Source organism: Hippoglossus stenolepis, chromosome 3, assembly GCF_022539355.2.
Source record: "Hippoglossus stenolepis isolate QCI-W04-F060 chromosome 3, HSTE1.2, whole genome shotgun sequence".
NCBI classification, from domain to species: domain Eukaryota; kingdom Metazoa; phylum Chordata; class Actinopteri; order Pleuronectiformes; family Pleuronectidae; genus Hippoglossus; species Hippoglossus stenolepis.
The window spans coordinates 15870038-15894159 of NC_061485.1; the positions used below are offsets into that span (position 1 = coordinate 15870038).

At 42.8% G+C, this 24122-nt stretch overlaps 1 protein-coding gene across 2 annotated transcripts in view; it reads left to right on the top strand.

The window, feature by feature from the left end:
• The first annotated feature begins 3117 nt into the window (after positions 1-3117).
• LOC118105401 (sodium-coupled neutral amino acid transporter 3) overlaps positions 3118-24122 on the top strand; it is a 35896-nt gene continuing 14891 nt past the window's right edge. The window contains exons 1-5 of one of the 2 annotated variants that reach the window (XM_035153122.2): positions 3118-3402; positions 17126-17358; positions 18653-18685; positions 18893-18986; positions 19332-19447. In XM_035153122.2, coding sequence (XP_035009013.1) covers positions 17222-17358; positions 18653-18685; positions 18893-18986; positions 19332-19447 — 380 coding nt within the window. In that variant the 5' untranslated portion in view covers positions 3118-3402; positions 17126-17221. The remainder of the gene's footprint in view (positions 3403-17125; positions 17359-18652; positions 18686-18892; positions 18987-19331; positions 19448-24122) is intronic. The other variant, XM_035153123.2, reaches the window with a different exon arrangement.

Below are 24122 nucleotides of genomic sequence, written 5' to 3' on the forward strand. Positions count from 1 at the left end.
GCTAATGATGTGCACGGTGGGGCTGTGGGGCTGCAGAGGGCGGACAGGAGGCAGCGAAGCTCCCTAGATGTGAGGTAATCTGTATTCAAAACCAGAAGGTTACTCAGAGAGCCTACACCTCCGCCAAGGCCCAACAGTCCCCTCGTGAAATGACATTTAAATTCAAAAGATCCAGATTTTCATTTGGATCCGCACAGTCCCCTAAACCTGACAGATTTTTTCATCAAGATCCATAAATGATTCTCTGAGAAATCAATGAAAAATGTTGAATGAAATGCTCTTTCTTACTATGTTAAATAAAGTGAGAAAAACTATGACCTGGATCTGCACCAAAATCGAAATTGTCCACTCAGCATTCTTCCACCAAGTTTGGTTCTAATCCGTCCAGTGGTTTTTGCGTAATTCAGCTAACAACAGACAGACGGACAAACAAACGTACAGAAAAACATAACCTCTTTGGCGGAGTTAGAAACATTGGATTGCTAAAGGGAAGATTTCCCAGAGTTTTGGTACAGGACAGTAACAGCCTCTGGAAAAATCAAAAAAAATTGTACAGATTGAAAATAATAGGCCTGTTTTTTTTCTTTCTTTTAGGTCTTTGATACGACTAAATCCACTTATGTATTTGCGAAGTCAGAGGTATTGAGCTTCACTCTGGTTCGCATGACCTCCCAGAAGTCACAGGCCCCCATTGTTTCAGAGCTCTGTTCAGAGGGCCGGACTGCTCTGATGATATAATACCTTAGGTTCAATTGTGCTCGTAGTGCAGTTGACTTGCAGCTTTTTTTCCCCCGGAAAGTGCACTAGTACATTCTTCTGGTGAGAGTAATCAAAGATTGAAACTATATTAGACCAATAAATTATCAGTTTTCAACATCTGCGCCTAGGAAAGCAAACACTCTGTAGCTTGTTCACGAAACAAACACCTTAGCTGTGTCTCAATCCCGGGGGTTTGCATCCTCCAGAGGCTGCTTTGGAAGACAGATTACATCACAGCGGTGCAACTGGGCAGTCCCATATCAAAGGCTCCTTCAACTTCAAATTCACTTCAACTCAACTGAACAGGTAAGCACAGGTGTTAAAAGGGGCATTCAAACGTTTGTCTTATGTCCAACTTCAGCTCTGTTGCTAGGCAACAGCAACAAGGGTTGGACTAGCTGCTGACACTGATCACGGAAAGCCTCTGTGGACCAGACCATCTCATTTCGGTTCGGCCTTCTGAGTTTACGTGGCCCACGAAGGCCGTGTCCTTTGGAGGACGCGGTCTACCCAGCCCCTGAATTGGTACAAAGCTCTTGTGTATCCTTTGGAAAATATGGACCATCTTCTGTAACTTGCTGAAGAATAATAATATTGAAGTAGATGGTGGAAATGATGACCTAAACTAATATATACTGGGGGACTAATAGGGCTGCTATTATTATTATTATTATTATTATTATATTTGCATATGTTTCATATGTGATTATCTATGCATATGACATATGGTAAGGATTTCGGTTGCAACTACTATTACTACTATTGATTATTGTTTATTCTATATTGTGCCGTTGTGTTATGTGTTTGCGAAAAAAATCTCTATAAAGAAATTATTAAAAGTTCTTAAGTTTATCACTCGCTTTTTTGTCTTAATTTTGAAATGAGTGTCCTAACCGGTTAAACTAGCAGGTTAAAACATGGTGAACACAGACCAGAGAAGGTGCATTTCATTGGATGCTGCTGCAGACGTGTGCTCCACCCAGTTTCTATGGATACACCTTGCAGTGCACGTGCTCCTGGCAGTCATGAAGTCATCTGGAGCACTTCACACATGAATCACCACTTTAAAACTGACAGACGGGGCAAGGTGAGGCTCATACACACCATTAAAAGAAAAGGGAACAGGGGGAGCTCACGCAGCTGGGTGAAAATACTCTACCTCCAAAACCAGATGTCCTTCTGTCCTCCTCATTAGTTGATATGATAGTGGCTTAAATTAGCACACCGGCGTTTTGTCAACAACCAGGGGCCTGTGAATCGAAGGACAGATTCAAGTTCACGGCTTCTTTCTTCCTTTGAACTGCATCTGTTGAGCCCCTCCACTGACCTCTGGCGTGCTCAAGCCACTTTCTCAGCATCTCTGGCCCTCTCTCCTCTCTGGGAGCTGTAGCCATTCCCCACTGGCTCAGCCTCAGAGAAGATTCTGAGTTTATGATGTCCCAGCTAGATGTCCCAGCTAGAGGTTGAATGTCCTCCTGCTTTCCACAAGGTCAGGTTTGCTGTGACAGCTTTAAAGGAAACTGTGGTTGGGAGGCCCATGCTTGTGTGTGTGTGTGTGTGTGTGTGTGACTATCTAATCCCTAAGAATATATAGGCCTACAGTACTGCAGGTGTGTATGCGTGTGTGTGTGCGCGTACGTGCCTGTGTGTCTTCCTCGGTGAACATGAGCTGCAGGAGAGAGAGGGACAAATGACGATACCAGGGGCAGTGTGACATCACAATGCTGATGACCTAGAAATAGAGCGTGTATATCCTGTGTGCGTAAGCAACAGCGGGCTTTGGTGGCACATGGCTCAGGCAGCCGTTTATATTGTTGACTGTATATTATAAAGAAGAAACAGCAGCTGGATTAGCTTTCTTAAAGATATACTTTTGCTATTTCTTATGCGTCTTTTATCTTTTTCTTTTGACACTTAAAGGTTGCGACCTGCGATCTCCTGCCTCTGGTTTTAGATTTCTTGTCATTGAACGCTTTGTATTCTTGTTTTTGGTTGTTGTCCTATTTAGGTGCTGTATGAATGTAATATTATTATTATTTGTGGATGCAATTGTGCACGATGCTGTGTGTGTGTGTGTGTGTGTGTGGTCTCCTCACATTCATACAGTCTCTTTGTCCCATAACGCACGCACATACGACGGTAAATCCATAAACACGATGAGACATACCCCACCATGAAAAAAGCATCACGCACGACCCTTTAACAAACCGATCGCATCAATCCACCATTTCCACGCGATTAACGAAGGCGCGTGTCAAATATAGAGCGCTCTCTTGTCTTATACCGTAACATACACACCAACAGTAATTTGATTGGGGGGGTCGTCGCGCGTGCGTCCATCCGTCCGTCCGTCCGTGAGTGCGTGCGTGTGTGCGCAACGGTAGGCGGAACCCGGTCGCTCTTTCTGGTTTTTTTTTTGAAAGCATCCCACTTCACTGGAGATTACGAGGACAATTCAGTCAGTCAGCGGAGGAAACACACGACATTAACGCCGTGCGCAGGGAAGGAGGACGGACGCATAGCGGGGCACAGGCAGGAGGACGGCAGCCGAGCACCGAGCGGAGGAGCCAAGAGTGTGTGTGCGTGCGTGTGTGTGCGTGTGGAGATATTTGGAGTTGGAGGAGGACGCTGGTACTTTTTTTGGTAAGACACCGACTCGCAGCTGTGTCTGTATGTGACCGTGCACCTTCATGTGCAGCCCCGGAGCGTGTGCATGTTTTAATACTGAGAGATGCAGCGGTACAGTTAAGGGCGCTCTGTGTGCGTGCAGCATCAGTATGCTCCCCATGTGCAAAACGGTTTGCGTTTGCTATTGAAACTCAGCTCGAGATATTCTGTCCTCAGGTTGTGTTGTTCGCGCAACATGCACGGTCCTTGGCGCAAGCTGTCGAGAGGTGACATTCCCGAACGTGCACAGGGATTTCAGTTTTCTAGATTACACAGATTCCTCGCGTCCTTTCTTGGGCTCTGTGAGGAAAATGTGGCAAGATTTGGCTCTCAGCAGGGTAGATGTTTGCTCTGCACCTCGGAGGATCGCTGAGTGACACTATCTGATTAAAACTGCAGGCTCATGGTGGAGTGTGGCTTAGTGGGATCAAACTTGACCACTGGAGGGATCATGCACCCTGTGGATTCCTGGACACTGAACGCTGAGAGCCCAAACCAGCTCTACACTGAACGGTCTTCACTGCATGTATGATATTTCAGGCGTAGTCGTGCCTGTGAGATACATTGATGCTTAGATTATGCACGTTCTCTATATCCTACATCTTACATTTTGGATTTGCCTGTCATATTTTTAAAGGTTGCCTGTGTACGATTTAGGTTAAATGGATCCATTGGCAGAAATAGGAAAACTGGAGAAGCTAAACACCTTTTGAGTTTTTATGACAATTGAAGGTTACCACAGGTTCTCTTTCGTGTTTGGGTGAGGTGAGGGGGGGTTCAGATGCAACCTGCAGCTTCACCACTACATCAACACTAAATTCTACACACTGGACCTTTAAGTCGTGCTGCTTGGCGAAAGCATCCCCAGCTGGTCTCAGCTTGGCCACACAGGTGCCATCTGATCTTCATGTTTGGTCTTGCTGATTGCCTGAGGGACATTTAACCAACAGACGGATGCCAACTCTGAAATCCTACATTACAGTCAGATATATCTGGTCTGTATCTGATATTGTTGGGCGGTAATAATGCTTCTTCTTAGCCCAATTTATGTACAATTAGTTTGAGTAGGATGCATAGGTCGACGTTCAACAAATATATATCCCAAAAATGCCCTCGCTGCCTGGATAAGAGTCTAACAACAGCATCTCTCCGAGTCACCTGCAGCAGTGATTCTCTCCTCCAAGATGAGTCACGTCAAGGGCTTGTGGGCAGCAGGGGAGACTGGGACCGCTGCACTTGACAGGCTGGAGCAGACGAGAGCTCCTGTCTGGCCCCGCTTGGCCTCTGCTGTTAGAATTGACTGTCCCCCTCTCTCTCTCCGACTGGTCACTGGCCCATGTGCCGCCTCTCTCTCATACCCCATCCCAGGATGAAATCACAGTGTGGGCAGACTGATCCAGCCTCAGCCGGTATTCTGCGTGCTGTGCGATTAATCCCTGCACTTGCATCTTTTCGGGTTGTGTTGAGATTAATAAGCGTGTGTAAATACGGTGTCTGTACACAGCTCATCAATTGGAATGGAGAGTGAAAGGATAGCGTGAAATAAATGTCATCACTGTTGAGGTTGGTGAGAGTATCGATTGACGACAAAAGTGGGACAGAGTGAGGAGTGCCATGAATCAAAGGTCACGGCCCTCATTTAGTGTAAATGCTTCTCTGTTCCAACAGGTAAAGTGATAAAACCCCAGCAACACATTTCAGCCTGTAGCGATCAAATAGTCGCCTTTAATACTCCCTTCAAGATTTATTTTCTTCATTTTTTTTTTTAAATCTGAGGTTGGTGGATGAGAAACGTCGTCTTCTTTCCTTCACTTTGGGATCAGAGATTCGCTGAGTTCCTATTTAAGTGGATCAAAGCTGTGTGTCTTGTGTGGAATATATTCAGATCCTGCTGGAGTTTATTGGTTTACATCTGCAGGAATGAAAAGAAAACATGAAGGGCTTGTTCAGTCTTATGAACACAATGCGGTTCGCTGTGAGAATAGAGCAACGCCACGCTGTGACTTTGTTGACGGTATTAAACCAGGAAAGGACACGAGCCTCGGTTTGACCTCGGGGTATTGCAGTGGTTGGATTTTGGTCTTTTAAAATGTAAACTGAAGTGTTTGCTTTAACCTCGTTTCTTTCTCTGGAGTTACAAAAAGACAATGCCCTTTATTTACAGAGTCAAAGATACAAAGATTGGGATGATGTGATGTGTTTTGTGTGCACGTGCACTGTCGCTTTAGCTGGCATTTCCGAGAATTTCTGATACAGGGAGAACTTCCTCTCTCAATGTACACGTTGTGGAGGGTGCTAGCAATTTGTATTCCAAAATGGATGGAGGCAGTAGCCCCAATACATTATGTTTAAAACAACATTGCGTTTTTTAAAATAACGCTTGGAAACAATATAGATATAAATTCTGTATATTGGATAACTTTCTGTAAATATTTGTCATGTCACGCACAACTGGACACTTGCCAGTTCCTTCTTGCCCTCCGTTAGATTGTCTATCTTCTTCATGTTCTGGCGTTTTTGCTCATCACATTGCAGCCTTTTCTAAGTGCAGTCTGGTTTAATGAAGGACCTGTGGTGTCTGAGGACGTACTGAGGGGTCACATAAACTCCAGCTGGTAGAAGGTCATACCACTTAGGATGAATGCAAGCCTATTGGTTAGATGAGCTCTGGGAGAAAAATATCATACCCTGAACAGTATGCTGTCTAGTAATCAGCAGTAGGTTGAGAAGAGAGTGAAATCCTTTATGTCTTATGGGAGCTGCTGCCGGTTTAATTGAATTTTTACACAGGCTGAAATCCTTTTCCTACATTATCTGGGAAAGACTGGATGTACAAAACTATTGCAATATAAAATGTTGCAATACTCTCTTGCTTTTTTGATGACCGCTTAATGCAAAGCAGTGTCGACATAAACAGTTTGACGTTAAAGAGGTTTAACATATTTAATATGAAAACAAATATCACAGCAAACTATATATAATTATGTGTAGCAGGGTGTTTATTTGTATTCCAGACAAACAGGTTCAAAACCATCACCACAGAGTATAGGGTCACTTTGAATCTCTCTTGAGACGTTTTTAGAGAGGAATTCTGGAAAATACCCAGAAATTTGGGGCCGCACATTTCATATTCCAAGTTTTGCTTTCGCATATGAAGACAGTATCAGGAGCTTGCAACAACAGGAAAATTCACGTAAAGATTCTAATGCGAAAATAACAGGCTGTGTCCACAAGCACTCACTATTTGGTCACCATTTTGTTGTACTGTCCGAATGTATAGTGACATTTCTTATACCCATATATTGGACTCATTGTTTCCCACTATGCATCGTGAAAAGTAGTGTCCAACCGATGGTCACTAACTGAGCAATATATACCATCATGCATTGTGCTCGTGCGGAGAGATGAGAGGAGAGAAGGCCGCAGAAACAGCCGGACCTGCCGTGATCTTGTTGTTGTTGTACGTCATAATCCTGCAATCCACTGTTGCATGTTAGAAACTTCATCAATTTGCTCGCAGTTAATTTTCTCGACATTTTCCTGCTGACTTCTCACATCGGCTCACTAAGAGATTTTCAAGACAAAAATTCTGCAAAAATGTCTGGAGCAACTGACTGGGAAACTTACGTTCTCACATTCAGCCGCTCTGGAATGTTTCAGGGAAATGTCCAGACTTCAGTGCGTGTCCGAGAGCAGCTTTGGTGACACTTGAGCAGGACAGACTGAAGAAAGTCTCCTAGGCCACCTCATGCCCAAGTCAGAATACATTGCTTCTGATCTTCATGGAGAGCTGTATTTTTGCTCATTATCCATCACTGGCCTATTGTACTCAGTGCAATTCTTAGTTGTATGAGGGATTTTATACTTAAGCCCTACATTGATCTGCTTATAGTGGGTGCCTGCTGTGCTCAGGAGTTCTGTCAGTGGATTGGGGATTTGGGCTCGTGTGGTGCTGTGGTATGTGACAGAGTCAGCAGAGCAACATCCACCATGGTGGTCACACACTGCGTGAGTTGTACTTCAGGCTGAATGAATGCATTCGGCCCAATGATGCTCTCTTTCTTTTTCTCTGCTGCCATGTGATGAGGAGGAAACAGGAGGGAGTCTGGAGCTCGATGCCAGGAGAGGCTGGTCCTTTGTTGTGGGGCACATGATGGAGAGAGGACAGAGCTGGCTTTGAACAGTGGACTGCATGGGTGGACGAGCAGTTAGCTGATTGAACTCTGTACTATTGTTCAAACTAATGTACAACTTGCATAGTTTCCTCCAATTTTGATAATCAATTCGTTGTTTAAGTCATTTTATGAACAAAAATGTTAAGCACTTAATTCAAAATATTTATTTTCTTCTTTTCTTACTTAAAAGTAAGTGTTTTGAGGTTTTGAACAGTTAGAGAAAAGACACTCTCAGCACTTTATACAAATATAGTGTTGTTTTTATACTTTAATTATTTATCTTTCTGGCTTTGACCTTTCAAACATGATTCCCATCTGCGAATGGCAGCACCCACAATCTGCTGTCTTCTACTTTGTTGTACCAGTTTCCAGTGTATGTAAAATATGTGATGCAGTCAGCATTGCTTGTTAACAGTTCATCTGCAGTCTGCAGCATTGCACTGTGTTACCGTGTTGTGCACAGAGGTGATGAAGGCAGCTCATGAGGCACAGAGCCACAGGGCTGAGATCACATTCAAATCGAGGGAATAATTTGTTATGAATATGCAGCAAGTCACTGAAACAGATGTGGAGCTGTACAGCGTCCAACAAATAATCTGTCGACTGTTTGAAGCAGCTCATCATAAGAGCATCACTGCGCTTTGCATCCTTGCTGTAAAAAAAATTTGTATCCATGCCGGTGGCTTCATCAATTCGATTGAATGTTTCTGTTTCTGATAGTATCTTAAGTCAACAAGTGATTTAAATCTATTACGTTCTCAAATATCCTAATTATATCCCTATCCTAATTATACTGTAAGTGCATGCTGCACCTGGATAAGCCTGAGTCTGATGTTGTGCATCAAACGTGCACGGCCGCCTGCAGGCACGAGGCAGATGCAGTTACTGGAAGGGTCGTGCAAACGAGAGGAAGTCTGCTTGATTACAGATTCCTGATGTGGATTTAAAAACCCTTGGTGTATTCAAATAAAAAACAATGGACGATGAATGGCACTGAATTAGAAACAACATAAACTGAATCAATTAAATTATAAAATATTTAAATAGCAAACCTAAATAGACAGAAAAGGAGTAGTAATAATAAGTCAGTTTTTGAGCTCCACACAAACAGGGGATGGAAAGTTTTGGCTTTTTGAACTTGAACTGTCGACAGTTGCTATCAGGACGTCCTCTGAATCATTTACTCCGCCTGCATCAACATCACTTTTCGCTTTGGATTACACTGGTAACACAATCAGAATAATAACATAAACAATAAAGTGAGTAGTTACTGAGGAACAAGTGAGGATAACAATCAGGAAGGACCTCATTATTTGTTAATCACTATTGATGAGTTCTGTATTACCTTTAACTGAGGACATTATTAGATAATGGTGCACTACTAGAGAACAAACTGGGAGATACTATATAATTCAATCATTAGATAATGAGTAGTTCATAATTATCATTTTCATGTGTGTGAATTTGACCCTAAATATCATATTGATTACTTTATGATATTACCCATTACCAGGGGCGTTTCAAGGGACTTTTGGGGCTCTGATGATTCTATACAGTTCTTGTTGCCATGGAAACAAACATGATCAGCTGTTCTCGGGTGCCCCCCCCCCCCTCAGATCGGGAGCCCAGGCAATTGACCGGTTTGCCTACCCTGTGGCAGCGACCCTGCCAATTACCTCTTGCATTGTCATCTGAAGCATTTCCCCATCCACAGTAGTTTAAAGCCATCACCTGCAGTGGCTGCACTGTTCACATCTACAAAACACTAAAGATAATCGCTGTGTCATACCTGACTCTTTCCTGCGTCACCTCATGGCACAGACACCTGTCATCTTCAATTTACAGCACGTCAGTCAAGCTAAGAGACGGAACACGAGCCGAGGAACACTTGGCCTCTTTCACTCTTATCCAGGAAGTACATAAAACTGAGTCAACAAACAAGTGACAACCCAGAATTTAAATCTGAAATGCTACATTTCTCTGTGTGTGTGAATAGTCTTGTACAGAGAGCACTGCAGAGTCAGTGTAGCCACTGCTTTTTATTTTGATCTCGAATGGATGAAATGAAGTGAAACAGAGGATCAGATGTTTGTCTTCAAATTCAGCAGGATATCATTGGGGTTCAGTCATTTGGGATCTCAAACTGAGACTTGACCTTCGTCCGTACTCACCCCTGTATCGCCTCAAAAAGCCCGGGTGATAAAAACTGTGTGACACATGGAAAACCAGTTTAATAAGACCAACTTCATTACACTTTCTGTCATGGTCTTAAATATTTTGGGATACGTAAATAATCAGCAAGCCTGTCAATAAGAGTTTTTTCAAATCAGGTCTGACTCACTGAGCACTCACATGTATTCTCACATGTGTTGACTGACTCTGCCACATCAGTCCAGTCTCTGTCTGATGTTTGAAGTCAGGCTGGACTTTTGCATGAATGTGATTTGATTGGCTTCCACCCCTGAGTATTTGCTTGGACACAATTTGGTTGGCTGGTGCAACGGAAGCAACGACTAAGCAGTTTGTCAGAACATGACGTGACCCAGTTCAAAGTGAAAGAGCAGTGTTTTCTGTTAAAGCCTCCAATGCTTACATGTTGGTGCTCGATTCTATGTGGCACATCATAAGGTTTTATGTGATGATGTTGTAAAGCCAGATAATCATTACAGTTACACACTGTCATGCTCTGGTCAGTACAGTTGGCTACTTGTACCGGTCAGCATCCATTTGTAAAGATATAGGTTATCAAATGATCTGAGGAGATTTAAAGTCAAATCATTTTCAATCTTTTTTTCCCCTGCATTGATTGTACAGAGTAATCCAGATTAGATCCTCGGTCTGTAACACCTGACTCTCTGTGAGATAATACCTGCCACATGATGGTGGATATTTAAATTGCTCTGCCGAGCAGAGACCACCTCCTGCGTCATCTTAGAGTCTCTGACGTGTGCATCTCACAGCAGCTTATAGGAACCTTGGGATGAGGAGCATCTCAGAAGCTGACAGTCAGAAATGAATCTCCTGTTTTCTCAATGTCGGCTGATGCTCAGGGCCTGCAGCACGGGGAGGGAGGGAGGGGGATGGCAGCACACTGTAAAGGAAAGAGAGGCAGAGGATAGACACTGGTCTGTTGGGCAAATGTGAGAGACGTGAAGTTTCCTCATTACGAATCAGGTTTTGTGAAAAATGTTTTTTTCCCACTTAAATGGAAAAAGAATCTGCGATTACGAGAATGAAGTCATACTTGTAGGCTATGTGGATGTGTTACAGGGGGGATATCAGAAAGTTAGCTTGTTGCCTGTGTAAACTAAGGAATGTGGAGCATCTTGGTAAATTCTGCTTTAGTAGAGAAAAGATTGTTCAAGGAACTGAGTCTATTCTGAAGAAAGAAGCTCACAGACCCGGAGGAAATTGATTCATTTTTGATGGAGGAAACGTTTGGTAGAGGTCGGCTGTTAGAATATTGCTGGTTATATCTGTGTGATATTCAAAGAGGTTTCATAGTTTCTCGAGAGTTTGGATCCACTTTCTTATTCTCATGATGTTATGACTTTTTTCTCAAAGAATTATGACTTGTCCTTGTAATAATAACACTTTATTCTCAAAATCTCAGCATTGTTCTCTTCAATATGGCCCTAATACAAAAAAAACAAGCAACTTTCACTCTACCTATGAGAGAATCCTGTATTTTCCCCTCATTTACTGAATTGCAGTTTAATTTGAGGGTCCCACACATATTTGTAGGAACACAAACCTTCAACCAGAGCACAGGTTTAATCAGCCAGAATAACTGCAAACTCCTGTGTGGGTGAATAAGACCTTTGGTAAATCCCCTTAGTGTTCTCACTCACTGCTGGACAGTTTTTACTCAGTCATTTTCAGTAACAAGCTGCGGTGTAAAGGGATTACAGTTTGAAATTGAGTTACCGATCCCACTAATGCTCTGCTACTTTCACTGCTCGTTCACTGTCTATAAACATGTGATATCTACAAGGATCTCATTTCTACTGTGTGAGATTCTACCCACTTTGAGGATTTTATATGTTCTGCCCGCAGCTATATGGGATGTTTCCTTCTTTCAACAACATCATGGCAGCAGCATGGCATTTTCTCATTATAACACTTCATATGTGTGTGCACTGTGCAGTGTCTGTGTGTGTGCGTGTGTGTTATCACAGGGTGTATTTACGTGCATGTTCACTCATGTGTGAAAAAACAGAATAGAGACAGATGGTTGTGCGATGCGTTCGCTGACTGTTTACAGCTTATTTAAGGCAGCCGCTGTTTTCAGTGGCACATGCAGCAGCAGCAGCAGCAGCACTTAAAGGCAGCAGCTTCATGTGTGACATGATGTGGGGTTACAGCACGGCCGGCTATTCACTCCTCTGCAGCTATTTTTATGCAGGAGCAGGAGCAGTGTACGTGGTGACCTGAGCAGTTTGATCCTGACTTCCTGCCTGAGCGAGATGGGCCCTAATCGGGTCCACTCCGTCTTCCTGACTGTCGGAGGTTTTACAATGAAACGGTCACTGATAGATCTATTAGCTGCTCATCAGTGGAATTGTGGGCATATGTAATCTCTTAATCTGCAGGAAATCTCTTCCTGTTTATGAACACAGGGCGGATGAATAATTTACTTAAGATGATTTTCTGTATATTGGTCCACTACAGTGACTTTTAAAAGCAAACCTCTTACTAATCCCAATCTATTAGTAAGAGGTTTAAGTAATATTCACCCCTGTCCGTTAGTTGGTTTGTTGTTTGGCCTGTTTGTTTGTTTGTCAGCAGGATTATGCTAAAACTACTGAATGGATTTATATAAAACAAATGCAGAAGGATGTGGTCTAAGTCAGGGAATAACCTAATTAATTTTGGTGCGGATCCGAACAAAGGGGTGGATCTGGGAATTTGGTGTCTTTCTTTAACGCTGCAAAATATATTCCGTTTTTTGATAATTTCACCAGCTTGCAAGGGAGTGATTCATGGTCATGCTTATGGGACCGATATCTATTAGTGTATGCAATGTTGTTCAGATCCAAAACACAAATATTCATATCAGGGTAGGTTATCTCCTTGAACACTTTTGATCAAGGTGGCAAATCCAGGATAATTTGTTCACTTTAAAATGGTGAGAAAGGGAGTTGGCCTCGGGGAGGTCTGCACTCTCAGGGTGCTCTTCTAGTTAAGATAAGATCCGATTGAGATCCCTTTACTGTCTTTCAAATGACCTGCATGGACATGATGATGCTGCAGAAAATTTTAAGGAAAATTCATTTGAGGATAACACGATTCTCCTTGACATTAAAACAATTTCAGACCTTCTTTTACTGCACAGACGTGGACGTGAGAGAGAAGAGTGAGAAACATTTAATGATTGTCCACAGATTAAGCGTCTGTGAAAATTACACTGGAGACTCAATCAAGAAAAGCTTATGCAGCCAGAGGCCTGGGAGAAGGTCATTAAGTAGTCGGAGAGGAGGATGTGTCACAGCATAAACCGCACACATTTGATTATTCGCCAAAATGAACTGCAAACCCAGATGCGCACATGCATAGCAATAGGTGAAGATGAATCAGCATGCACAGCGTTATTTGGTTCAGGTTTCGGCTACGGTTTAACAATCAGTGAAACGGCCTCGCTCTCTTTCTCCTCCTCCAATGGCGTGACGTCTCTCGGCAGAGCGGCTCACGTCAGAGGCGGCGGACTGAAGCGCATACGCTTGCTGTGTGTTGGCAAACTGAGGTGATGTTTTGGATGAGGGCTTGAATAAACATGGCCTCTGTTGTCACTGTGAAAAGACTCATTTACTCGCTCCAAGAGCATCACAAGCTGCCATTAACTCTTTCTTAGGATTCAGATTGTTTGAATATGAACGGAGAAACAATGTATTTCTTAAGATAATCCCTTTTTTCCCATGTAGTCCTTCTGATGTTTATTTCTGTTTCTCCAGCTGATTGGTTTTTGATAAAGGAAGTAGTGGTAGTAGTACAGTATCGTATAGCAGCAGTTGAAGTGTCTGCTCTTGAGAATGATTAAGTCAATTGATCTTTGGTGTATTCAGATGAAAAACCACTCAGCAAACAGAACTTCATCAGTGTGGAAATCCACATTTAACTCAAATATATCTAAATAGCTATATGTCTCTCACAAAAATGTTTTGGGGAATTAAATGCTGGAACCCATTGTTGTTGGGAGATCAGGGTAAACTGTAAGTCCTCATGCAGACTGATGCACTCGTGTGTTTTTGGGGTGACATCGTGTCTGCAGACTACATTACATTTTCATTTCACGACAGAGCAGTTCAGTCTTGTTGTCTTGGCTTTCCCTGAACATGTTCTTACGTAAACACAGCTCTGCCTCTGTTTCATACCACAATGGAGCTGTGGTAACTGGGGGTTCAGTCTGAGGGGATGATGAACGCTATTGTTTTTTTATGCTCGTCCTCATTTTTATTCATTTTCATGATTGTGACTGCTGGCAGTGGATTTTCACTTTGATACAAACAAATTCTACTACAGTAGAATACTACAGTACTACTACAGAACTACTACTACTACAGTCATCTAAGATGACTGTAGTAGTAGTAGTTGCTTATATCCACACTATAGTTTGATAATCCTATTACATGAAAGTTTTGCATTCCAATATTTAAACAGTAATAACCCAGTAAATACTCCCATACTGGATCTGACCCTTAAACCTTCTCCTTAACATTTATTACTTTAACTGTCCATCCATTAGTCTGTCTGTCTGTCCGTCCATCCGTCCATCAGCTAAACCATCTATCCTCATTAATCCCAGGTGACTTTGGGTGAGAGGCAGGGTACAGCCTGGACAGGTTGCTATCAACAATACATAACAACAGCATACAGAGACGACCACCCATCCACAAATACAGTCAGTTTAGAGTCTTCAATGAACCTAATCCCAGTCTGCATGTTGGAGGAAGCCGAAGTACCCGGGGAAAACCCACTCAGACCCGGGAGAACATGCAAACTCAGCAGGCTTCGGCCTATAGCCGAGATCTGAACCAGGAACACCACTGTGCAGCCTGGCTTAAATTAGTTAATAATGGTTCATAACATATATCTTTATATAGCATATACCTGACATCAGAATCACTGTTTCTGCTGGAAAATCCATTGAAGGAATAGTTTCCCTTAAGCATTTGAGCTTCCTTCCTTTGATTTAAACTTGGAGGGCAGGAAAACAAGCTCCGAGTGAGTGTGTTTTCACTCGACTGTTTTCAAAGATGTGATGTATTTCTTTTGTGATTAAACATTACGATTGTAGGAGCCACAACTGTCCAATCAGCTCTGCTGTTTCAAGCTCCACTGCTCTGGGCCGTTTAAGGGGCACCGCTGTGGCCGCATGGCCCCTCGTGCATTGTCCTCGGATGGCACCCCCAGCCTCCTCGTGATTTGTAGATGATCTGATTGGCAGCTCGGTTCTGTGCAGTGATTTGTCCCATGAGAGGGGCTCTGCCTCTGCCATTGCTACCGTCACTACAACTGTGCATGAATACAGGATCTTGGCATTTGCTGAATTTAAGGTAGCGTCTTTTCAATTAGAGCCCAGTGAAATACCTTTTCAGCCTCTCGAGTGGCCTGGCGAACTGCAGCCAAGGGGGCCCCGGCGGTATAATGATCCCTGGCACAATAGTAGCACTGTTCTCAAACCCGTTCCCAGGAAACCGCACAACATGTGCCATTGTGCAGTGTGCTTTGCTGCCCAACCACGTTGCCTGGCTTTAGCCAGAGACACCGAGAGTCCAGGCTGCGCGGTGAGGCTCGCAGCAACGTGGTTGAGGAAGACAGGTTCAGAGGACTGCTCGGTGTAGAACAGGCTTTCTTCCCCTCACACTACGTTTGATGTGTTAAAATAATATTACAAAAAAAACACTACATTTAAAAGGGAAGAATGTGGAGCGGAAAGAGCCTTGGGGGAACAAAGAGAGCTGAGTGGTTGCCAGGAACGGTCCTACAGAAAACCCTGAGCATTGTTGCCACGTTGAACCCTCCTCAATTAAAGAGGAAATGGAGAGAAAAGTGACAAGCAGAAAAATGGAGGCACAAAGACGGCTAGCTGGTTCATAGCTGGTCGTAGCTGGTTCTTCTCTTTTTGTCTTGGTGCTGCGGGTTCAACCATTTGTGTGTGTTCCTCCTCTGTGGCCCCCAACGTGCTCTCTATTATAGCCTCCGCTGCCGTTTATGCAGCAGAGCAAAGGAGAGCATTCAGGGCCGGCCAGATAGGGGCCTCTGGTCAACAGCATCTAGGAGAAACAAGTCACAGGGGCCTTTTTTGGGACCCCACAAGCCAGCTGGTCAGCTGAGACACCGCAGCAGGAAACCCAGGAAATAAAGGCTTGAAGCGAAGCCCAGTGTGTCACCGTTAACTGAAGGCTCTGCTTCCTCTGTGCGTAGACCTGTCAGCTGATGTATCACTTATTCCTGGGATTTGCAAAAACATCTATTTAAACCACAAATATCATTATTATTTTAAGATGTTTTAGTCTCTTAGTCACTTTGAGCTTGCTGATGTCATCTACTCAAAGTTGCGACATTTCTGCCAATTACCTCACAAATATGTAATTCCCTCCATTCAACCAAAGCAAACACCAACTCCAACAACAGATACATGTTGACTCTGTCCTATTCAAAACCATGGCTCTCCGCTGGGGCCGGACAATAAAACGATATTATCACAATACAATTTTCATCAATAGCAATATGACAAAAGTTCAATAATAAATTTCGTCCCACCTTAGCCGGTAGAACCGAAGTGTCTTCAGAGTGAAGGAGATATTAGTCTGCACACAGAACTCTTCGTCTCTGTCAGTCGCTAAAATAGTGTGATTCAGCCTTAATGAATACAAATCACGTGTGTGGGTGTCAATGAGTTTGCAGAGTCGCTAAGAGATGCCACATTATAAATAAATTGTGAAAACATTTTTAATATCATTTCTGTATTAAACAAGTAGTTTATATAAGGTTGGTATTTATAGTGGATATACGTGTTGTGACAGTGATCCAGTGATTTAGTAACAAACGGTAATGGAACCATCATATGAAGTGTTCAGATACACTGTATTTTTAGGAGAAACATTTCTGAATAAAACCATAAAATCCTCCTGATGTTAGGGCAAGAAAATGGTTTGAATTGTTAGGCGGAATTAATTACTTAGTTTTAATGTTGGAATGTTAGTAGATGTTTGTACAGGTATGAGATGTTAGGAAATGATGGTCAGATCCTGATAGCTGAATATGCAGCTCTACTGATTTCAGTCTCATACCCTCGTCTCTCTCCTCTTGTTTCCTGGCACTGCACTTCCAGTTTTACAATGACCTAAAAAAGAACATCCCTTAATCCGGTTCTGATATTGCAAAAATATTTGAGTCTACATGAAATGAAATGAGTGGTTGATGGGAGTGTCATTGCTCCTGTCTTATACTTGCACCATTAGTGAAAGGACATCGATCTGCTTGATTCACAACAAAATGTCTGTTTTTTTCTTCTTCCACAGATTCCTGGTGGAAAATATAAACCTCCCTCCCAACGCATTCACACGACCTGAAGCATTAAAACATATCCACAGACGGATTATTACACACACGCAGATATGAGTGAAGATAATCCAACCCAGACTGTGGAAACTGCTCCTGCGGAGGGGAACGCTATTCCTAATGGGAAAGGCCATGACCCCGGTGAGGACATCACCGCGTCGGCCAAAAGCCCCGCAGCACAGGACAGCGAAAAGTGAGTATATTCCTTCATAACACAGTGTCTCTGAATCATTTTTGAAATGAATTGCTTGGAAATATCATTTTCATTCTATTTTGTTGAGAAACAATCTGAGATATAGGCAGTGATTTAAAGATCTGGAACCCAAACAATATGGCTACTTGGTCTCCAATTCCTAAATGCAACAGGGGGAAGCATTAAATCTGTGATAAACAACCTCTTTTCAATCAAGTTTCTTTCTTTCTGTTTGAACATCCCTTTCTCCATTTTAGAATTGCTACTGTTAAAGCCAGGCGATTAGATTTGTGATTACCTGTCTTAATCTGCCATCTACTGAAGACGTCTTTTCTCATACATCACGTCACATTACACGCTGTATGTCGTGTGGGAACACAACATCCAATGAACACATCGTGGGTCATGTGTTGCATGTGCCTGTTTCATTACTAATCGAGAGGTTGCATTGATCAGCATGAGGAGGACCGGACCCTCACTTATATGATGTTGTGGATTTGACTGTTGTTCTACACATGAGCTCCATGGATTAGTAAAATATCTGAATGAATCATCGCTCACAATACATCAGTGACAGAGACACAACACGGCAGCGAATGGTGTGTGTGTAGTGTTGAGACTGATCGTGTCATCCTGCTGCCTCGGGCGGGCAGCTCGGCCTCGTCACTTGTCACATAATTGCAGGGTTGCGGGGACAATTTGTGTAACAGCAAATACTTTACGTCCATTCACTGCCTGCTGGAGTGCCTTTGAGCAAATTCTTAACCTCCTGCCTGCTTATTCACTGTGAATTATAATTACTGAGGGACAATGGGATACGCTCGGTGTCTTACGCTCATGTCACAGGTCATTTTGCAGTATTTTTTGTCTCTGGATTGTCTGTATTGGGTGGGCGTGGCTCAGGGGGTAGAGCGGGTCGTCCACTAACCAGAAGGTTGGCGGGTCGATCCCAAAGTGTCCCTGGACAAGACACTGAATGCCAAATTGCTCCTGTGTGATAGGTCTTGAGAAAGGGCTGCACATAGATGCACAGTATGAATGGGTGTGAATGGGTGAAAGGCAGAACTCTACTTTAAAGCCCTTTGTCATCTAGACTGGAAAAGTGCTCTATGTATTCAGACCATTTACCATGTAATAGATGGTTTAATTAAAATGTCTCTCTCCAGAACACAGATTTTAATTCATTGGTCCCTTCACTGTATTGCTTGCCTCATTATATTATGACTGAGGGTGTTGTTTTTCCACTTTGTGCTCTCGTTGGGTGATGGATGGCCTCTCTACACTGTGCCTGTAGGGAAACTGTACCCAATAGCACCCAGAATGACAGGTATGTATGTTACAATAATAATAATGTGTCCAGTCTGTTTCTCTTGTGTGGAAATTTGCACACCGATGAACAAAAAGGAACATTGTTGTGAAAGCGGAGCCGGCATGTTCTGTAACAAAGAAATGGCATTGTTGGTTATGAGTCTCGGGGTTTTTTGTTAGTCGGGTTGTTACTCCATGTTCTTGTGACATTGTTTCTTCTCATCAGTCCTCACAGAACTGAGAACGCTGGGGCCAACCTCCCAGAGAGCCAGGAGTTCTTATCAGGGGTGGAGGACAAAAAGACCACACGCTTCACGGATGTAAGCTGAAACACAGCCAGCACGCCATTCTCATATTCTCCCTCATATACTCTAGATATATATATTTATATAGCAATGATTCCCAATATGTTATAATCAAAGCCATAAGGCAAAGAAACTGAAGCTAACTGAAGCTTGATATTTTACAGTGAAACCACAAACCTTATTACAAATACCTTCACACGTCTACGTACAAGCGAGCCTTTGCCAAGGCACAACAGTTCCCTTATGAAATGACATTTAAATTCACTAGTTCCAGATTTTTATTTGGATCTGCACCAAATTGCTCAGACTTAACGAGGATTATTATGTTTATTTGTCTCCTGTGTCTTGCTTCGGTTGTAGTTTGAAGGAAAAACCTCGTTCGGGATGTCAGTCTTCAACCTGGGCAACGCCATCATGGGAAGTGGAATCCTGGGTCTGGCGTACGCCATGGCCAACACAGGGGTCGTCCTGTTTCTGTAAGTAACACTGTGCATGTCTCTTCATGACGTCAGCCTGTGAGCAAACTTACATCCCACAGATGCTGTGTGACTCATCCTCTTCCCACTGAGCGCTTCCCACTTGACGTCCACATCACACAGAATAGCACCTAATTGTATTGTAATTGGCTCGTCAGCAGATCCTGTTTATAACACTGAAGACACATTTATCTGATAATAAAGGATCCGATTAACAGTGTGCGGGAAAGAATTTACTTGTGATATAAATGTGTGCAGCTGCAATTACTGATGCAGAAAATAACCACATGTGTCTGTGTGGTTGATTCTGATATGCTCTGTGTATATGAGGGGCTTAACGTTTGAAAAGCCTCCGCAGCAGCAGCAGCGTTGTCTGTCAAGATTATGACGCAGTGGACTGCAGCTTGTAGGTTGATTATTTATATGTTCATCCGTGTTTATAACTTTGAGTCTTTGTCAATATTGAATGATGAAGGAGAGAACCAGAGCTGTCAAGACACTTTGTTTAATCCCCCGGTTGAGGTAAACATATTGTAGCCTCGTTTCTGGCATTGCTCTACTCTGACGTGATTCATTAAAGTCTGTTCTCTGCCCACGGGATCAGTTAACGTCACACCAATCACTTTAGAATGTAGCTCAGACAAGCATGGTGACAATTTTTTATATTCTGTATTTTCTCATTGTCAACAAATCCCATGATGAGACCAAAACTCATCGTCGCTGAATAATTTCTGACCACTGAAGATGTAAATTATTACAAACATATGTAGTTCCATTTGTTTTTTATTCTTTTAAAAAGGCTACGTTAAAAGAGTGTTTGCTCAGGCAGCTGGGCTCCGCAGCAAACACACTAGGGCTGACTCTTTTTATACGATATTCAAACATTCATTCGATCGTTAACGATAACGTTCATATTCAAATTGTAACAAACCCTATGAATTTATAATATACAATCTAGAAACACACACTTTGTCGGTCTCCGTCTCAGTAGTTTTCCTCCAGCAGAGGGCGCTCACTATAAGCTTGACCTGGTTAGCCAGTAATGTCACGTTGTTTTGCTACGACTGGGAAATAGCTTATTGCTTTCAGGAAATCCATAACATTTCACTGGCATTTTATTGTTGGTGTGTCATGTAGTTTGGTGGCATCATCATCGTCATCACTGGCAGTTTTGTTGATCATCTAATCAGTCTTGGATTTAAACTGTCTGATCCTGGCAAAGACGTAACGGCGTTCTATAACACAACAGCAAAAAGACAGTGGTGTAATACTGGACCGATGGACTGTCAAAGCTTTACTTTGACAGTCTGTTTTGTTGTTTGGCAAAAGTCATCAGATTTGCTCGAGGGTAGTCTCAGCACATATCACGGGCAGCATCAACACTTGCCTTCCTCGTCTTCCTCTTGCTGTTTTGACACCTCCTCCAGATGGTGCTAGTCTGTGAGTGGCTGGTGCTAAAGTCAAGTGTCTTTTCGTGAAAATAGTTTTTTAAGGGCACAGCAGAAGTACATCGCTGGCAAAGTCCAGGCAGTGCAGATTAATTGCAATATATACTTTTCTTTCTCCTTTTGTTTATTCAAGCTTTCTTGTAAAGGGTCAAAATCCACAAGAAAGGGAGTTTTCATTTTCCACAGAAAACACTTACTTTAGTTCTAACAGGATATCAACTACATCTACCGTCCACCAGCTAGTTTGGCTTTAATTGGAATGTCAGAGCCGACGCCAATGTTGCCGTGGCTACAGCACGGTCAGGAATCCTCTGGGTTAGAGGCGGGATTTTCACGACACACGCTTGAAGAAGTTGACCAATCACAGGAGAGTGGACCTGCTGGCCAATCAGAGCAGATTTGGTTTTCTGGGAGGTTGGCCAAGAGGAAAAACTGAGAATTTCAGAAAGAGGGCAAACAGAGGTGCTGCTGCAATGCACAGTATGAGAGAACTGTGTATTTTGAATATTACAGCATGTAAACCGACTCTATTAGACCCCAGAATAAACACCACTTTAAATAATCTAAGTATGGGCACTTAGAATAAGTATCCCTGAATTCAGAGCTCCATGGAGACTTGAAACAATGTGACCGCAAATTCATAATTCGTTAGCATTTAAGATTTAAACTGAGCGCTGCTTTTGATGTCCATCTCTAAAACGTCAAGCAAGGACGTCATTTAACCTCGCTCCCTAGGCGGTCATGACCCGAAGGATTGTCCCTCGTGTTCAAGAAAGCTCCTTATTCTTTGAGCTGAGTTCTTTTTTTCTTCGAGCTGTCTGATGTCTGGACCTGCTGAACCTTGTGTCACCAGACGCCACTGCCTTCGACACTTAGACAGCTCCGAAATGAACTCTGTCGCCGACTAATCTCTAATTTTCACACTGATGAATTCATGTAATTGTGTGCGAATTAATGGTATGTGACGGAATGGAGCAGATAGCGTATATATTTATCCGTCCATGCAGTAGATGAAACACTGTGTCTTTTGTGTGTGTGTGTCTGTATGATCTTTTGTCAAACAATAGAGGAGCTACTGGGAAACACAGGCTGGGTCAGTGACATATTTGGCAAAGGGATACAGGCAAGTTTTCCATGCTCCACATTTGACTCCAGGCCGATGATCGCCTCAAAAAACATTTCATCCTTTTCCACCCGTTTGCCATGTAATGCTGAACCTTAAAGGTCCTCCTCCGAAAGGGTACAGAGGAAAACATGTTTGCTCAAACTCAGACGGGTAAACAAAGTCTAAATATAGATCAATAGCAAAAAAATAGGCCTGTTGCACAATATTTGCATCACATAGGTTGTTTTCACGCTCTCCACTGTTACATTGATCCTTAAACCTTTCATTAATCCACTGATGTGATCAGTTCACTCATTATTGTATGAACATGTATGCCTATTATAGCTGTAACTATATAAATAACACCATGGTGTTGAGAAACGCTGCTGGTCGATGCAGACACCCACAGCCGCTTGCCGATTGGGTCTTTTCGGTCACGACATAGTCTTGGTTGATTCGTCAGATACTTATCACATGACGGTCATGTGATATATTTTCAGGTGTGTTAGTATGGATGTTGGGAGACAAAATGCTGAGATTTTTTTAGTTTGAAAATGCTACTTACTAATGAAAACATATGAATGTATCTATATGGAATCAGTCCCCTAGATGTGCCTGATTATTTTCCAGCAAGGTCCAGGAATTATTCCCTGCAAAGGTGTTGACAAATGCCCTCTTACAATTTGCCCCCTGATCCGGATCTGCACCAAAATGTACTGAGTTCTTTGCTGACATGTACCGTATCCTTCCACCAAGTCTTGTGGAAATCTGTTCAGTTGTTTTTGTGTTGTCTTGCTTACAAACCAAACAACCAACCAACCAAGCAACAAAGGGACAGGGGTGAAAGCATAACCTCCTTGGTGGAGGTAATACAAGTCAAGAGTTTGGCTTATTGTCAGGGATTAGCTGCACAATATAATGTTCACGCTTTATATGACAGATGGTTCAATCCTATTTGCAGCTATTATAGTCGCAGTGTTCAGATGACAGTGAGGATAAAGTTGAGGTTAGGACACCAGTGACGGCCACAATGTGACTCATGCACTTATTGACCGTACTAGATTACTTATGATATCCACTGCATGATTGGGAAAGTCGTTTTTCTCTGTTTCCCTTGTGGCTCAGTGTTTCATATCATACAGATTTTACTTAGGGAGTCCTCAGTTGGTCAGTGGCCCCAGGCCTGGTTGGAATGCAACAGGGTGGAAAGCTGCGAGCAGGGCCACAGTGGCCCGAGCGTGTCAGTCCGTCCGTCAGCAGATCTGTCCTCCCACTGCCACTCGACTGAAATCCTGCACCGCCAGTCTGCCCAGCATTCTTCCACACAGCTCGGAGAAAAGAGAAGCCAAATAGTCAAAAAAAAAAACTGTTAACTGGCCAAGAGTTGGAGTCGGGGTGAAAGATGGGATGTTTGGCCTTTGCAAAAAGAAAGAGAGTGTGTGAGAGAAAGTTAATGTTGCCAACAGTAACGACAAAGGAGAGAGAAAATAGAAAATAGTTGGAATGAGGTGGACTGGGTCAGACAAAGTGAGTGGATCAAGGCTCCATTCACAAAACTCCCTCATGCCGAGGATTCGTTCTGCTAGGGAATTGTGAATTCTAGCTTTAAAGTCAAAAGTTTTAACACATGCACCTTGTTAACCCGTAAAACAGCATTAATGGAGAGCTTACACCCCAAGTGTTGGAGTGCATCAGTAGCAGTATATATAAACATAAACATGTAGGGCTGCAGATACAGTTGAGAAGTCACTCATCAAACTAGTAGTCAATGTCTCGAGTGTCATTTATAATGCCACCGCACAGGAAACAGCCAGTGTCCGTTTGTCTGTCCTGTTCTTGTGAACACGATATCTACAAGAACACCCTGAGGGAACTTCTTTAAACTTGGTGCAAATGTTCAGTTTGACTCAAAAATGAAGGGATTCCATTTTGATTGTTTTGTTGTTTTTTCATAACTCATATAAAGAGGTTTTAGAACCAAAGCTTTACAATTAAAAAAATGCTGTTCAGACACAAAAAGATGAACAATAACGTTTCCTAAATAAGATACAGTGTAAACATTTTGATATGAATCAGGGACAACCTGATCAAGATTAAATACTTTTTTACCCTTTTAAATTGA